The sequence below is a fragment of the Varroa destructor genome, unplaced genomic scaffold, assembly GCF_002443255.2.
Source record: "Varroa destructor unplaced genomic scaffold, Vdes_3.0 BEIS01000005.1, whole genome shotgun sequence".
In the NCBI taxonomy this organism is placed as follows: domain Eukaryota; kingdom Metazoa; phylum Arthropoda; class Arachnida; order Mesostigmata; family Varroidae; genus Varroa; species Varroa destructor.
Genome location: NW_019211458.1, coordinates 2834513 through 2852778, shown reverse-complemented (window position 1 = coordinate 2852778; position 18266 = coordinate 2834513). Strand labels below are relative to the sequence as shown.

General features: G+C 39.8%; 1 protein-coding gene across 13 annotated transcripts in view; it reads right to left on the bottom strand.

Moving 5' to 3' along the window:
- The window catches only part of LOC111251756 (sodium-coupled neutral amino acid transporter 7-like), a 33099-nt gene that overhangs the window by 1121 nt on the left and 13712 nt on the right, over positions 1–18266 (bottom strand). For 9 of the 13 annotated variants that reach the window (XM_022808700.2, XM_086989171.1, XM_086989170.1 and 6 more), the window contains 4 exons: positions 16606–16725; positions 9622–9884; positions 7809–8069; positions 335–430 (listed from right to left, as the gene is read on the bottom strand). In XM_022808700.2, coding sequence (XP_022664435.1) covers positions 335–430; positions 7809–8069; positions 9622–9884; positions 16606–16725 — 740 coding nt within the window. The remainder of the gene's footprint in view (positions 1–334; positions 431–7808; positions 8070–9621; positions 9885–16605; positions 16726–18266) is intronic. The other 4 variants (XM_086989172.1, XM_022808708.2, XM_022808701.2 and 1 more) reach the window with 3 other exon arrangements.

Sequence of the window (18266 nt, the reverse complement as noted above, 5' to 3'; positions counted from 1 at the left end):
AGACGAAAGATCTTTTTTTTTTTTCACGAGAACGGCATCACGCAAGGTCATTACTAGGACTTTCGTTAGGCAGTTTCTTGTATCCACCGTATTCTTCATTCGTATATTTTTCGACCACTAATGAATTAAATGGGTAACATTTAATTATGGAAACTTTCAAATGTTAGCTAAATTACGTCCTCTACGCCAGACCTAAATATTGTTGGTAAAGCGAAATTTAAATTGAATAATTCCAGACAACCGACAATAATGGCGCCAATAACATTACGAGACCAGACATCATTTTCTGATTTATCTAATGCTATAAACACTGACGAGTATTGGAAATATTTACCTATTAGAACAAGTACTATTCCTACGAGAAGGTTCAAAACGGGCCTTTGAATGCGGAACTCCTTGCTATTAGTCGATATTCCTACCAGGCACATACCTGAAATAAAGTCAGTATTTTATTTAGATTCACAGTGCATTGTCAAGCAATTTTAAAATTAATTAACACTCCCTAAGAAACAGCTACGCGCTAATACGATGTTGTATGAACTTGCTGAGTTTTTTTTTTTGTTTAAGCCTTTTTCCTGTCGCGCGCGCCTTCACCGTGTCGATTGTGGAATACAGAGATTCAGTTTGCGCTAAATAGTTATAGCTCGGCAAGCTGACCTCAATGGCATCAAGGACATCTTCAAATATCACTGAATCATTCAGTTCAGATATTTTCTTGTTGTGGCGAGGTCTCGAAATCCGTAACAAAACCATCTCAAATGCGCGTCGAAATGAATCGCGAACGTCTGAGACGAACTTTAAGTCAGTCTCTAGTGTAAAATTATTGGCGGTAGACCTTGTCAAAAGGCCCCGGTTTAGTACCTTGCATGTTAGTGATGCTCTGCGCGACTCAAATTAGGGAAACGTTTAGCTTCCCAATATTGCAAATTCTAAGCATTTTTTTTTCTTTCCACAATTGTGCCGTAGTCTGCTACCTGTCGATGGTCTTAACATTTGTAGTAGTGTTTGCTTTTACGTGTGGTATCCTATGTTGTGCATTCCCGCATCTTTAAATACCAATATAGGCCATCAAGCTAGGAATTGCTAAGATAAGGAGGATGTTTAAAGGGCGGCATCACAAATTTGAGCTCCGGGTCACATTCCAAGGGTATGCACAAACAGAAATGCTTGCGGAAATGAAGGAAGAGGACACGCAACAAACTTAGGAGCTTGTCCTCAGTAGAGACCCAAAATTAACAAAGAGAAAGCGTGCAGAAATGTACTGATGAACTAATCCTCAAAAACGCTCGGAACACAGGAAGGTGGGAGTGATTTTCTCGGGAGCTTTTAACATGACCTCAAAAAAGTTTGTCGAGAACGAATGAAACGAGTAGGAAGCTAGTAGAATGAATAAATACAAGAACTAGAGACAATTAAGCACGGAAAAGTTTCAACTTTCCTTAAGCACGAACAAGGCTCTTTAAACACCATAGTCGAAGCTATCAGAGATTCCAGTTAAGAAAAAGCCTGTCTGGCATAGAAAGGAAGCTCATCCACGTGATCCGGTAGGTGCCTGTCACTTATTCATACCAACGCATAATACTATTAACACTCAAGCAACAAATACCGGTCAATTCTTTTTGGCAAGTTCATAGATTTAAATCTGTCAGATCGCCGTTGAACCGTACGCTATCGTTAACCAATCACTAAAAATTTAGACAACAATAGCTTTTAAGTGTCAGCCATTTTTGCATCGGGTGGGTTAATAGGTATATTTGGTGTTCACGTTGGCTCAAAGTGACGTATCTATAATTGAAAATAGCGTAGGACAAAAGAGGTATCTCGCTCCGATTTTTTGGTCCTAAATCGCTTCAACGTACTGTTGCTTTCACTTTCTCGGGTCCGTTGTTAATTTGTCGCTATTTAATACGCTTTAGCAGCTCCTCTGCAAAAAAAAAGTTGACCCTTGTATCAGTTTCCTAGAGTTCTAATTACACGGAGGCCGGTTAATTACGTCGCTTATTTGGACCCTGGAGATAGCAAGTTGACCTAGCAGTACCTGGGCTGCAATTTTCCCCCGCAGTGTTTTACGTATACGTGGCTCCGAAAGATTATTCCTGATATCGGTTTATAACTTGGAAAGGTTCAGAATTCACGCCACTTAACGCCATCAGTCAGGTAACATGCTGTCTGACCCCAACTCCTGTTGGGGTCCCAACTCCTTGTTGTCTGAACTTTTTTTAAAGCTTGGCTAAACTGATTTGCTCTAGTGAAGTGTTCACTACCGCCGACTAAGCAGACCTGTCTGTGCTTCATCAGTTTGTGCTGCAGGTCGCCAGAAATGTACAGTGATTATAAATTAAGATGTGTACTATATAGCCCATTAAAGGTCGCAATGCGTAGTCAATGGCAGTGATCCAATAGTATGACTTATTAATGCGTAGCGTAAAAATTAGCATTCTGTAAGTTAGATGCACCTAACTAAAGAATTGTTTGAAAAAGTAAAAAGGACGCTGTTTATTCACAGTTAACTACACAAAACAACTCGATTATTATATAGTCGTGCCGTGTAGCCATCGTGACTGTAGATGATCAAAGGGTGCTTTAGAGAAGGACCTCGTCAAATTTCATTCAGCAAAGCAGCCGGCAACACTTTATTTTCTGCGGCTTCTGCTGCTCGTTGCAGACCAACAACGAATCTCATGAAGCTACAATTCCTAAAGGCAGTGGCATAGATAAGTCATTATTCGAAACGCTTTCGATCAGTAAAGTCGTAAGGGAACGAGGGTTCGGAGAGTTTTGTGCTGAAATGTTTGTTCTTATCAGCGTTAGTCAGTAGGCTCAATCGACCTATGAACTACTTAGTAAGCAAATGACGTGCCCTGCTTCGCGGCATCATTGTGCCTAATCTGTGGAGCTAGGTAGTACTTCCCAGATGTTTAGGGTGGTGAGTTTACACTGAAGATTCCTTGACCAATAATGTATTCAATTCGCCAGCCCTTGAAGTTACTACGCTGGTTAATGAGCCAGAAATGGACAGTTTAATGGAACTGATAGCCAGCATAAGTTTGCAGCTATTCAGTGAAAATCGAGGGCTTCTGTTGCTGTGTTCGTAAAAATGAGATAACGCTATGAAAATGTTGTACAAAGCATCAGTTGTGTGTCGTGCGTAATCGAGTACCTGGGTTGTCAAAACCTCATCTTTTAACTATTTAGCGAATCTCAGCGGTTTCAAAAATCGGCTTTTGTTGCCGTCACGGCATGCGGACCACTAATTTTTTCTATCATCGAGACGCTGCTATCAGAGCGTCTATCAGAAGGTCGATGTTCCCAGCTTCCTTTGACGATGTAAAAGAGTAACTGAATCTGCTTAATTGATTGCCCTGACTTCTATGGCTGGCAGTCTTGTTACTGTTAGCGGTGGCCATGATATTTGTATGAGAAGTGTGCTTCTATTAGAATTTTCGGGACAATCACTAATCAGTTAGCTAATGTACGTGCTAATTATTAATTAATTAATGCTAATTAGTTAATACTAAGCTAGAGTAAATTTGAAGCAATTGTTGAGTAAGTAAGGCAAAGTATGTGTTCTGTTTACCTTTATACATCCTGGTACATAAACACTAGTCCGAAGATTAGGAACTAAAAAAATGTTGCTTGGTAATAATACCTAAGAACGCCTACGCGACTCACGATTTAATCACGAAGGTGGCCTCATTGAAATCGGATCGACCATTAGTCCTAGACCAAAGAAAACCTTCGTAGGAAGATGGGCAGTACTAGGTGCGAACGTACAGAAACACCAGATTATCTGGAAGATTATCCTTCCGCTTGAGCTTCAGTCGAGCCTTCTAAAAAGGGCGCAATGAGCCAGAGTTATTCGAAGTGCAAGGATGCAGTTTTAGTTTGCAAAATTAGGAGCTCAATTTAGGAGCTGCTCCACATGTATGCTTCGGCGCAGCGAGATGCTTCGTGCACATATGTACGCAGGACATAAACCCTAGGCCGGGAGATCGGCGTGAGCGACGCAAAAAATCATACTGTGTTCATAACTGTCAAACTACAGCTCGATACTGAACAGCAGTCGCAATTGATAAGACGATGCTGTGACTGGTTCAGTAGGCCCACGTGCAGTGTAATTTAACGAACGGAACCTCGGGCTGGTGCACACAGAAACGGGGCTGGTGCAAAGCTAGTCTGCAAGGCGTCCACACAGTGCGAGGCCACGGAAGTCTGGCCGCAATGCTTCGATAGCAGTTTGGTTCTGATGCCATTCTGATGAAGGCCATTCCGGCGGAATGGCCTGACAATGCATCCAAGTGTGTGCGACCGCATCACTACTAAATGGATCATGTCAGATCGAACAGGCCAACATAGTGGCCATCAACAGAAAAGACCACCCAGTGACGAACCCGGAGGCAGGTGTCATTATACTGATACAGGAAAGCAATAGAACAAGCCTCACAAACCTCATAAGGGTCGGCAGTAGTGTCAGTATGTAGGCGAGCGTGTGATGTGACTGGGTGACAATAAATGGTTTCATTCAATCATCTGTGTTGAATGATGCTGTTTGAAAAAATCTACAGTATAGCGAAGAAAGCCCAGAACTTCGTTGCCTAAGCAGTCTACCGCTACATTGTTGCGCGCTAAGGACGGCGTGTCCTACCGCCATGACCTGTGTGTTGTAGTAGTCAAAATGAACGAGGTTAAGGATGATTCTGTAATAGTGGAAGACAAGTTGTGGTCATTTACCGGTTAACCGGCTACGGGAGAGCTGTACTGGAAGGATATACTGTTGGCTGTAAGCTGTGGCAAGGGTAATTAGGGACGAGGCGGTAATTAAGCTAGGTTAATTTATCGGCGGCGATTGTTTTATTGTGTTGGGCGCAAATATCCAATCCAACTAAACGAATAACTACACAATCCAACTAAAGAGGAAAGGCAGGTTGAAGTGGTTAGCTCTGCGTCGTTGCAAATACGTACAGGAGGATATGGGGCATCGGTATTTAACCCAAAGCGAATGAAGCTAGCTGAGTTTGACACCGAGGAATTAGTACGATGAAATGAGGTTGACATTTGTGAAAGAGGCATTACAAAGGTCGGAAAGTCTGGAATAGTGATTCCGTCGCGGTCTGCGTATGCAGATCTTGTCCTTATAGTTGAACAGAGAGCTGCATTCACAGAACTGTGTAACGCGTTTATGGATATTTTTATTATGGCAAGCTACACCTCAGGTGAACTGGTAACTTGTAAATATTTAGCTGATTCTAATAGCATTTGAGTCCACCGAATCTCAATGAAGCCAATGGGCTTCCTCTATGCAAGGTATGAACTCCTCGGGGCCGGTTACTACCATTAGTACCCGGCGTTGAAGAGCGCTGCAGATGTGCGAAAGTTTGTCAGAGTTCTTTTGTAGATGAAAGGATTCCTTTGCGTGAAGGAGGTGCATGAAACTCGATTAGTTAGTGCAGTATAAGTAGGTATGGAAGCAGCTGCGAGAACGCTTGCTAAGTGATTTAGTGCAAATAAAGTTGAAAATAAAGCGAACAAGAGAACTCGATACAAATGCAAATAGTCTCGTCTTGGCTGCGGTATCAGCGGAACAGATAAGAGGCAAACGATACTATTACGCACTATCAGCCAGGCGTCGCAATTGTCTGTATTAAAGGAAAATTACCACTCGACCAAATTACAACATTTGACGATTGCATAGATGAGAACGCCCTCCGCCACTTCTACTCGGGACAATAGTTTACACTAGAACCTTACTGATGCGCAGTACGAGTGTGAGAGTCGGTCGGTTAGTAGCGGAACTCCAGTTTAAATTCAAGCACCCCGGCAGAGTGATACAATATACCGATGCGTTAGGTCATAATCCTGCACAGCTGAGCTCACAAATAGAAGGGGAATTGGAACGTGACATCGTTCTCATAAAGTGTATTATGTTTGTGATTCAAGTGACGAGCCAAAAGAACAATGCGTGTGTTATATATGAAAAGGACGCAAGCAATCGTGAAAAAAAAAGACGAAAAGACAGCCAAAAAGCATCTCTGTAAGTTCCATTTAGACCTTTATGTTAGGGGAGACCAGGAGAGGAGTCGTACCGACCCCACATATAATTCAACTGAAACATGCAATTGGATTGAACACGGCACCAAAAGCCAGTATACAATACTCAAAAAATGGTAAATAACCGCTGTTTTCCTCTTTCGGGGCGCCAAAATGTAGATAATTCTAAAATCCAATATAAACTTACGGGACAACCGATTATTAACCTCGACATCCGTCGATGTTGCAACAACCGTCATTATTACACTGTTTTGTCGCTATGGGGGTCCTTCTCTGGACAAATCAGTCTATCAGGAACGTGTGATGTAGGACATCAAGTATTTTAGCATAAATTTGAATAATAATATACTTACGGCTATGTAATGCCACAGTAGGTCGCTATGAAGCATTCGTTTCTCGCGGCCCACGATAAGACGAAACTGGTGCGCTTCATTTTGGTTGCAGCCCCAAGACAGTCGATGATATGGTCAAAAATATAAAAATAATCGTATGGATAGTTACATAATTGGTAGTTGCCCAGTAAAACTCGACGGAAGCAAGCCCAAACCGTGAATTGAAAAGCGAGCGGCTCGCCAACGAATGGGAACGGCCATCAGAATGCTTTGTGTGCTGGGCTCGTAGACATTTGCAAGGAACGGCTCGCGCTTGGCACGATTAAAAGATCGGTGCAGCCGACATGTGAACAGAACTATAGGAAAACCTTCCTTCCTTCCTTTTGGAACGTTAAAACAATTCTTCCATCATTACAGGGAAACTGACGCGATGTGAATGCCAGGCGATCTTCGCTAGATGATCAGAACTTTGGGAAAAATTCAACCCTCTTTGATATTATAAAAGGGTTAAAGATAAGGTGGTATAAGCATAGTTGAATTAGATTAAAGATTACAGTATAAATATGAACGGATACATGTTTAGAGTATATACAGCTAAGTCACGTTGCTTGGGTAAAGTTAAACCTTATCTTTTGGTCCACCTTCTCACCATAACGTTTCATTAAGAACAGGTATAATATTCAAGTTATCATGAAAAAAACTTTACGGCAATTATGGGCTATTGAAGCTACAAACGCTTGTTAGATTATGAGTCTCCTGTAAGCACGCCACCTTTACTGTCCATTTATGAACCGTAATCTCTAGGATCGTACAATTCAATTTAATTTGGTACTGACAAATTGGAAGTGAAAGCAATATACTTCAAGTAAGTTTTGTTTCAACTTTTTTTTAACATCAACAACACTTTGTAAGTGCATTAGAAGGCAATCATAAACGTAGCCTTTTGAAATAGGAAATTGCAGAAATACGTGATGTGACATGTTCGCTCATTCATATTTGTGGCCCTTTTCCTTGTGTAGAACGCTATAGTTGTCATTAACGTCACTGACGTAATTGCAGAGGGTATGTGCGAATACCTATTTGCCTCTCTGTTGATTAATGTATAAAACAGGAAAATATATATAAAGGACTCAGTCTACAATATTTTTAACAGTTATTGTCAAAAAGGAGGGCTGGTATAAACTTTTTCTTAGTCTATTAAAAATCTCATCGTTTTAAATTCCCCCTAATAGCGCGATTATTCCTTATTTGATCTAAATACTTTTGCTATCTAATTATGATTATCATCTATAGTATCATTAATAATTTTTTCTTAGCCGCTCTATAGCAAAAAATTCTGTGTTGTGTTAAATTACCGTTATCAGTCAAAAAAAACCTATGTTCCACATGCCATCCTGTCATCTCTTAGTTGACAATCCAAAGGCCTACCTGGAAAAATAAAGATATTGGCGCAGGCTAGACCTCCTATCCAGTCGATGACTTTGGTAAGGTTGTATATAGTTGTAGCAAGCATCAGGCTCGTAGCGAACCATACGAGGGTGATTATATAATGTGTATACACGCTCCAATCCCTGCTGGTGCAATCACGTTGCTTAAACCTAGCTAATTCAACACGTTCCAGCACTCCTCGGCCGCACACAACAAGTAGGGGATACGTGAACACCATTTTTATTATTAAGACAACAATACCTGACGATCAAATCAATAAACAAAAATCCGAGTTACTATCAACAGTAAAATATTCACACTCGCGTTTTCCAGGACAGGGCGCCCAGAAACGGTTATCATAGTGTGATAATTAATGTGGATAATTAGAATAACTCTTCGCTAATGGCCAAATAAATAAAATATTCGACGTATGTATATACATATATATATATATATATATATATATATTGTATTGAGAGAGAAAGGATCTTAGGTATCTATTATTAATACTGTGCACCCAATTTCTGGTTATCCAGTTTCCTGCTTAGAATCTTGCCGAATTTTCCTTGAGCAGATTAAGTGGAAGTTAACATTTTTTTTAGCTTGCTTATCCTGAAGCTACTAGTCCTGCAACATTTAACTTTTTTGCACTACAATTGAGTGATCACCCAGTTTTCTAGCAAACATAATTTTTGCCGAATTTACGCTTCCATGATCACTAGGTTGGTTCCGCACTTACACTAAAAGTTTTGTGATAAATTTTAAATATCATCTTGGCCTGGACTGGATATCCAGAGCGTTCACATGACTTTTTTCTTTTGATGACCTATAAGTAATATTATATCGAAAACGGCCTACGTTTGCGGAGGTGCTCTTATTGGTTTCAGAAATACATATCGGCGCCTGATTATCAGCGATGAGTATAAAACACCTTCCGTAAAGGTACACCATGCATCTTTCAACTTTTTTCTCTTAACTTTTAACATCTTCTAACTTCCGCCAAAACTGTATCTTTATTTTACATTCCTGGTAGAAGAAAATCGCCGATACACCAATAGAACAAATGTCTGTTGCTAGAATACTTGTTTCAAATGGCATCAAAGTATGATATTGCAGAATGGTTCCTAGAATCTGTCCTACCAAAAAAATTTTTACCAACTTTAAGAAGGTCATATAACGGCTTGGATACATCTTAGATCTGGCAACAAGTTTTCATAGCAATGTGTAAGACTAGAGGAAAAGCGCGATCCTGTTAAATTGGGTTTGGGCCTTTCGGATGGTGTGTTTTTTTGAACGCATGAATATGAGCACGAATGAACGAATAAATACATAGAATTTACCTTTTTTGAAAAAAAAAAAAGATTATTTGTGCTGATTTATTCGCAATTCGTTCCCATAAGTTCTGCAAAAACTTTCTGTAAAATGTTTCTTCATTTCCAGTGACAGCCAAAGTTCCTTACTAATCCAGAAACTCAGTTATGCCCACCAGAATCGTGTCAGACAGCAGACCCGCTGTATACCATAAGCATAAAAGTGAATTTGACTAGTGCTTTTTTTGTTTGCGAGTGTCCTGGGCGGAACGTCCTAGTCATATTAGTTAATCGGCGGACGCGCGGCGGTTTGTCGGAAGGGAAGCATTAAACAGGGAGAGACTCAGTTGTGAATAAGCACAGCAAAACGCGATTTATATTTTCCACGTAAGCTACTACAGTGCCACTTACATGCAACCTTAGTAATGCCTTACCACTTAGGAATGTAGTAATTTAGTTTATAGGTTCAAAGCATCTAAGGAAAATTATAAACTATAACTAACCTGCAAGAACGTATGGTGAATTCGCATCAAAGTTTTGTATGACGTCCGGTCGAACGGCGGCGCCAAAGGTAATGCATCCGAGAATTCCAGTGGTGGAATAGATCGTAAATAGTACAGCCATGCATAATAGAGTAGCACGGAGCATTTCATACAAATGACGGTTTCGTAAATTCGCGTAAATCGGCACAACGACCTCGTGAGTCTGGTAGGCAAAACACACTGTTGGTACAGCCCTTCCTGCGGCTACTATTTGGTCCACGATGCTGTAACAATAGCGTTAAAAGACCCTGAAACTCCATCGAAGAATAATTACGTTCTTACGTATTATTTATTATTATAAGTTAATTAACTTGCAGGAAGTTGCTGGTATTCCTTTCATTTTAATTGTGGAAAGTGGTTAGGTTTTTCATTTTTCAGATCTGTACTACACAAGTATATAGCAGGTCCAGGATGTGCTAGATATATATAGCATTCTGTTTAATACAAATTGATTCTCTTATGCCATTTTATATTGTTACTACCTTAAACATAGATTTTATTTACTAAAATGTTACACTTTTAAACGAACTTCTTAAAGCGGTGTGACTAAAACATGAGCGAATTTCATTGGACAACAGAAAATCTCAAAAGATGACTACAAGAAAATGGATGCAATATGCAATATCTACAACAAATAAGAAAACAAAGATGAATCTAGGAAATTTCTATCGTTTTTTGTTTTTCCCAGCAAGTTCGGCTGATTTTTCTAGCTGATTTTTTCTTAAATATTGATCTTATTTTGTAAGACGTCGAGATTATGAGAAGTATTATATCCACGTCAAGGTTAAGATCCCGTTTTGCGTCCATATCTTGTCATATATATCATCATATAATCATATAAAGATTTTTCACGGGTATATGACACTTGAGTATCTGCAAGCAAAATAGATACTACACAATAATATTACGTGCTAAAAAATTGAATTACTGATCAACGAACAAAAGCTGCTAAGTAAATACAAACAGAAGAAGGTACCGAAGTAGGAAGAAGTAAGTTTCTATGAAATGAAACCACTTAAACTCACTCGTATAGATATAATCGCGAGTTAATAGAGAAACTTTTCTAGATAAGTAAATTAGCATAAACCTGGAGAAATTAAATAAATGAACAGAATAAATGGGTAAATATTGCAACGAGCGAATTACTTTGGCCACATCGCCCACTAGTCATATGCCCCTTTCAGAAAATTTGCGTCCAAACGGTCTAATTCGATTAAATTAGTTTTTTTTAAGTGTACGAATACAGTTTTTTCTGTCCTACATAGGACGGCTCACTACTACCCTCGTAATCGCTTGCTGTTGTCTGTTAATATTCGAATGATAAGAGTCACCGGTATGAGAGAATAGTATTAAGCAAAAAATCATGATCTCTGATTGAATTCAGGGAGTGACTGTTTTCTCCAATAGGGAAGCGCGATGCTAATTTGGTTAAATTTAAAAAACCGTATGAATCATCTGGAAATATAGTACATATTCCTTGAACGGATAACCTTTTTCAGGGTAGTAGGTCTTGTGGAAAAAAATAAATAAAAAAGACGGGATGTACGCAGGAGAGGTATCGAGATTACAATAACATTCCAATGTGAGGTTGTATGTAGCTGTAGAGTGTTATGGAGTAAGATCTTGCGCGCACGGTTGGAGGTTAACTTTACATTTACAAGAGTAGTAAAAGAAACTTATACTGACAATTTGGAGTCCAATTTACTCATTATTTTGATTTTAAGTAAACCAGATAATTGAGAGCAGATAGATCTACGGGCCGATGCCCGTAGCTCCGTCTGGTCTACATCTATCTGTTTGCATTTCTGTACAAAGTCGCGGGCCACGATCCCACAAAAGGCACGGATTAGGCTGACTTTCAACACAATGAATAGAGCGCCATCAGAGAAAGAGCTACCTTTTTATACTGATTGCGTTATAAAGAGTGCATTCTGGAAAGCAGCTTGCCAATGAGACTGAAGCTTACCAATCCACCACCCCATGGGGTGTGAACCGTCGCGTCTGAGATAACGGCAACTGCACTGCAGTTGAATACGTCTACGTAATCTGCACTGGAAAGAATACAATTTGTGCTGTGAATCATGTTATGTATTTAACATGGACAGTGAAACCGTCTTTGAAATAATGCTGGACCAAACTGCAGTCCTTATGAATGAAAAAAAGTCTCAAAAGCTACAACCAATGCAGACAGCGAAATGGTCGTGAAGGGTCGCGCGTTTCATGACCGAACGAACCCGTAGGCGATCCAAGTAATCGATGTGAATTATCCCTCAACTGCTATAGCAGTTCTAGCTAAAGTGAAGCACACCTCGAGATAGACAAACAACCATTTCACATGACTGGTAAAAATCTAAATTTTCACCGAGCACGAAATGCTACCTAGTAGTTGCCGTAGCATTTCTACGGCCTTGCCACCGCACCAGGAACAGTATTTCGGTCAATGGTCTAGGTACATCGTCATTGTAGAGCCTTTCTCTTTTAAGGAAACCTTAAGACACAGTTCAGGGAAAATAAAATTACGGGACAAACACCGATTTGGTGAAAGACCACTGGACACAAACGACACACGTGCCGCCACCGCCTTTCGAAAAGTTTATCAGCCAACAACATTTATTGTGTGATATGATTGAACGAAACGTCGTTGAGGCTGTTAATTGAACGTTCCTACACGTACCCTGTAAAGATGATTTTTTTGAAAGAATCTGAACGGTAACTACTAGTTACACCAGTTACTAGTAATCAAACAAGGCATCGTGCTACTGCAGGCAAGACGTGACACTTGGCAAATTGCCATTTCAAGGTTATTATTATGTTACTCAGGCAGCTATGCCCATTTTTCAGTTGATAACCTATGAAACAACTGTGCAGCGACATACAATGTGCTACAACTGAAGCCGCATGACGGCTTATGTATACTGCAGTTTACGCTCATCTGAATGAATAAAATTAGCTAGTTCAGCAGCAACATAGGCGCGGCAGCGTCAAGCCATAGGAATTAATCAGATTATGCCCGAGAATTCGCTAGTGACGTACGTGGTCCGATCGTGACGTACATGCACCAAAGTTATAGATAATATAGGTAGAAAAAATGTACCGGTGACAAAAAGAAACGCATACTAAATTAAAAAGGGATACGTGGCATCTGATAGCGTTTCCTTAAGACAGCGTTTCGGCGAGCTGTTGAGTCCTGGTCCAACGCATTAATCATACAACGGAGGACCTCAAGATGTGGATGGCCACAAGTCATATTCCCACCCCGCCCCCATATGACTACCGTAGTGGGTTGCTGGATCGAAAACAGGTACTTAGTAAAACGATGAATGCAGACCGCAATTATAAACCGTAAAAAAAAGAGATCAACGCAAGGAGGGCCTTAGACGGACATGGGATGGCACAGAAATACGGTAAACGGGTAGCCATAAAAGCCAGACGTGACCTCCCTATCTCATTAAGTGACGCAGCTAGAAGGGCAAGTTCCAAACTTACAAGAGTCCATAGTACCGGTGACGATGGCCGATTGTGGGACATTGCCAAAAGACTTTCGGACGGTCCAACGAAAAGCAGAAAGAAAGAACTGGAAGCCGTCTTATTAAACGTCTTGTTACGATCTTCGTCCGTGGGTGATAGGAAAAGACAATTATCTGTAGTTTGGAGAGTATGGTGAAAATAGAAAAACCCTTAAATAATACGTCAGTAACAACTTTCACTATGTACAGAAGGATGACTTGAGCATATTTACCTAGCTTTGCTATAAGCTTTGAATAAGCTCATTTACTCAATGCATCTTGGCAAAATGGATTTCATACACCGCTTCATTTTTCTTAAGCATTACCTATTATACAAGCCCCTTTCAGTTTTACCGACTACAAATTGTCGTTTCTCTCTCTCGTATGAGAATCCACACCAATACAAAGCCCCAGCCCAGGTGTAATACATAATTTAAATGGTTTTCTCAGTTATAGAACCCTCACCGGACAAGAGACAAATATCCTAAGCGGCTTTGAGAGGTTACTGACTTCAGATAAAAGTCAAGGTATCTAAGGTATACATTTTTCACTTGCAACATTCTGCTGAACTAATCTCATTCACAACACTATGAAATTTAATTGAGATGAGATATAACTTGCCAATATTACGTACTATAAATACTAACAACAAACGAATACTTGAGCGGCAAAAAGAAAACCTTTGAAATAGTATGATCAACGTAATGCACAACAACTTATGCCTGTAGGCCCTTAGAGATGATTGTTTTCAAAATTATATTCAAGTGAAAATAATTTTCGCCGCTATTGTACTTAAAAATGACGCAAAAGGTTGCGTCTGCATCCGAGGAATATGTGACGCCAACAGAAAGCGCTAACGGAACTTCTGAACTTGGTGCCGTCACTGAAGATATCGCAATATGGTTGGAAGGACCCCTCGTAGTCACCGGCAGATCGCGTAGAGAAATAGCACCCTCAGACCTCGCTCAAAAAAGCACTTTAGTGGGGTTATATTTTAATCGAATTAATCTCGGGGGTGTCGAAGGTCAAGTTTATGGACGATGTGAGAATCAAGAATAGAGTTAAAGCCGAAGGTTATCAGTCATCCAGAAAGAACCAAAGTGAGAAACTACCACTCTTAGGCAAAACAGGTTTTTTTTTGCGTCGAGCTAGTTATTCGCTGCATATCATCGCGGACCTTTCATAACTACATAAACAAACCATTGTGAAGAATCACAAAGGTTGCGATAGTCCACCGTGTTTATTTCAATGGGAATGTACACATTATACTATGGTACAAATGCTAGTCACCATGACTTAGGAGGCGCGTTAATACCAGAAATTAGGCACCCAGTGTGCGCGTTTCACTGGCTAAGCTCTGTCAAAAGGAATTATTAAATTATGATAGAAAATAAAGGCCTCACCCGCAAATCATTAATGTTCATTCATTTATAAGCAAAAAAACCTAGTGTCCACTTAATGGACCTTTCGCCTTATGTGCCAATGAGGAATACAAGAGTACATTCAGATTAGAAACCACAAGCACATTAAGGCTCAAAGAGACCTTATCGGATCAGGTTCAGATTAATGACATCTAATTTCATAAAGCATTTACCCAGAAATGGAAATCTGGGCTAAATGACTTTGAAGAAAACCAGCTAAGGTAAAGCATAGATAGATAGATATGAACTGTACTTTTCCTTTCTCTACGTATTACAATTAAAATCTTTAAAACTACCGTAACTACAACTTATTTAACTCAAGATTAAATTGCTATTATTAATTGTATTAACGGATCCTCAGCATGTTTTTTTATCAGTTTCTTATTACGTAAGGTAGTCTTCGGCTGCATAGCTAATCTTTCACTATTTTTAGGTTGAAAGAAATCGAGAAATATAGACAAAAATATGGAAAAAGAAGGTAGCGAGCAAACGGCAGTTTTGTCCATTTATAAAGCACAACAAAAAGATCACAAAGAACTCCTCAAAGCGTCTTTGAACCAACAGAAAAAAACGTTCGGGACAAAATTTTCTGCGTGATAAAATTAGTGCGGATTAAGGTGTAATGAACTGAGAACATTGGTGGTAGTCGTACTTAAGCTCTGTTTTACCTGTATTTGAAACTCGATTCTATACACCGGGTATTTACTGATTGGAAGTCAAATTTACGTAACCTATCGCACGGCCTGCTCAATCTGTTCTAATATAACTACTCAATAGCTCACAGCGGGTTTGCCAAGCAATTGGCTACCACGCACTTGTAGCGGGAAATGCATCACTTAGCCTTAGTAGATGTATGGATTGGATGAGTTGGGACGGAATACAACAACTAATTTAAAAACCAAACGTGTAGTTCGCTAGCCATCCACACAGCGAAAAAGTTGTGTACAACTTTTTCCTATCTTCCTAAAGTGGGAAAATGGGCGAACAACACGAAGGGATATTACCTTGTGCGTGAAAACTACGAGCACGACCTTATCAGCAGGCTATGTTTCCTAGGAGAAGGAAAAAGCCACTCACATGCCAACAACACCGAATACATGTTGACGTTTCGTAAGAACGAGGCCGAGCGCTCCCACAGGAGTGCCCTTAAAATCCCAGAGGACAAAAGCTCTAAAGCACTCCTAGCTGAGAACCTTTATCATTAGAAAAATGGAAGGCTATCAGTGCTGTTTAGAGCCAACCATATTGCGGTCCAAGTTGGAGTTAAGAGAAAAAAAAACCCCTTAGAATGGCGAGCGACCATACAAACAGCTTCTGTCTTTAGGGAAATCATTACATGGCTATAGCCAACGTTCCTGCGGACACGGGAGAAGCATACAAATTGTGAACAGGTGACCAGAAATGATTTACAGTAGCAACAATAAAAATTAAGATATCTCTCGAGAGCAAAATCATCATAACAGATCCGTAACTTAATTTTACAGCGATCTATGGATGTCTCTGTGTGAATGGAGGATAGGCCATTGCATTGAAGAACTGAGAACAAGCGAAACCTGTGCAGAAGATAAATGCTTCTCACTTAAATGATAGAGCAGCATCATATCGGTTAATTTTCTAGTAAATATCAAGTATAATACTAGAGCTCCTTTGTTTACGAATTCATGATCTAAATCTTCTCTAGCTTTCTGCATGCTCGAACATCGCATATTTACAAATAGCGTAAGATGTTAAAAATGTCGTTATTATAAAGGGCTCGTCAGAGTAATACAGCCTATGAATACATTTCACTAATCCGAATCAAGCATATTCAGTTTTTATACTTTTTCTAATATTATGCATATCAGCAAAAATAGATCCTGCGTCCTGTAGTCATTGAAATATTTTTCTCTAAGTCCTTATTTGAAGCCCCTAAGACTAGTTTCCAAGTACATTTGCACTTTTGATGGAGGCATCTCGCATAAAATAACTATTATAGCAAATATTAGTGAATATAATCATCTAACTAAACCCGCTATTACCTGTGCAGCTGTGCTTCCTTATAACGTCTTATGTCGGCTGCGATCCAAGCTTGCCCCGGTCCGCAATACGCGAGGATGATCAGGAGTATTGGATATACCATTACCATCACGCCCAGAATACTGTCATCGTTGTAAGACAGGATAATAGTTATATCTTACAATACAATGGCAAAGATGTATCCGACATTCCACTTTAAAGTGGCGCATTCTCTGACCCTTTTCAACTAGACGAGTTAGAAAAAAAAAAAATAATAATGATAGATATTGGTTCATCAAATAGCTCCAATAAACGTAGTAGTAGTGATGGGCCGATTTTATAAACAGCACAATTTAATTGTTTAACGTTTTTTTCTTTTTCTGATAGGCAAAGTAGTCGGGCAGCCTGTTGTCCCTGGTATCTATTAGTAACTTAATTATTCACGTACAAACAGCTCCACCTCGATCAATGCGAGAATATTTGAAGACCCGGACAAGACTTCCGCTCAGGCAAAAAGACGTGGTCTTCTTTCTTTAATTTCTCTACACTTTCTATTGCTTTGATATTCAGGGTCCCTACTTAAATTGAGGGAGCTTCGTCCGCTGCAAATTGCTGACTAAAGTATCATTTTCTGGTGCCGCACGATTAGTTCCTAGACGACCAAACAGCATGACAGTATAGAGCACGAGCCCCGTCAACCTATCATACAGGAAGCCATCATATCATATCATATCAGGACGGACGGGTTATCAGTAGCCCCATTGAAATACGTCAGCGGACGATTATTAACCTATATTCGAGCATCTAACCAAAGAAAACGCGCCGACATATCCGTAACACTTAGCGCGCTTCCGTCTTCGTTGTTTTTATCTATAGATCATTTTTATTATTAGTACTCAGGGTAAAGTACACGACATGCCAACACAATTTATATTATATTCATTCACTTCGCTACTTATAGTGCGGCCACCCTGAGTTCCACGGATATTATTACAACAATATATTCGACATGAATCTTCGCAAAAATTTAATTTTTTTTTAACATTATATAGCATATCTGTTCTTCGTATTTTACGTCCGCTGCTTAGGCTGTGTTTTCGACGACTGCCTCCTAGCGCGAAACCAATTTGAATTTATACCCTTAATATACGCTTAAATTTAGTAGGTAAGTACGTTATTCACTGCGCTATTATGGGAAAAAAAACGTGACATTGTTAAGCATCATGACGTTTGCGTGACGCGCGGATGATGCGACCAGCCACTCTCATTGACTTTAATAACTTGGTATATGTTTCGAGTTTTCCGCTTAATACCACCCCCAAGCATTGTTTCAGTCAGCTCCCAGACGAAACGCAGTGTACCAACGCCCGATTTTGAAGATCGCGGGTTTCGAAATTCAGCAGGCGAACACGTTACCACTGGATTATCAGATACACCCTACTCCTATCTTTTTTTTAGAGTGAATTTTCATAGTGTTTTTAAGAATAGCCAAATTCCATTCTTCTCTCTCCTTTTCAGAAGTCTACTTCTAGAGCGCTTCTAAAGAGAACACTTTGTGAGCTATTTCGTTTCAGCAGAAAAAAAATTATTCAGTACGTTTTTCTTCTGCGATTTCCGACATGTTTTAGGTCTGTTTGTTTCTGCAGGGACTCGATGATTTGCAGCGCGGCAATTTTTCAAAATA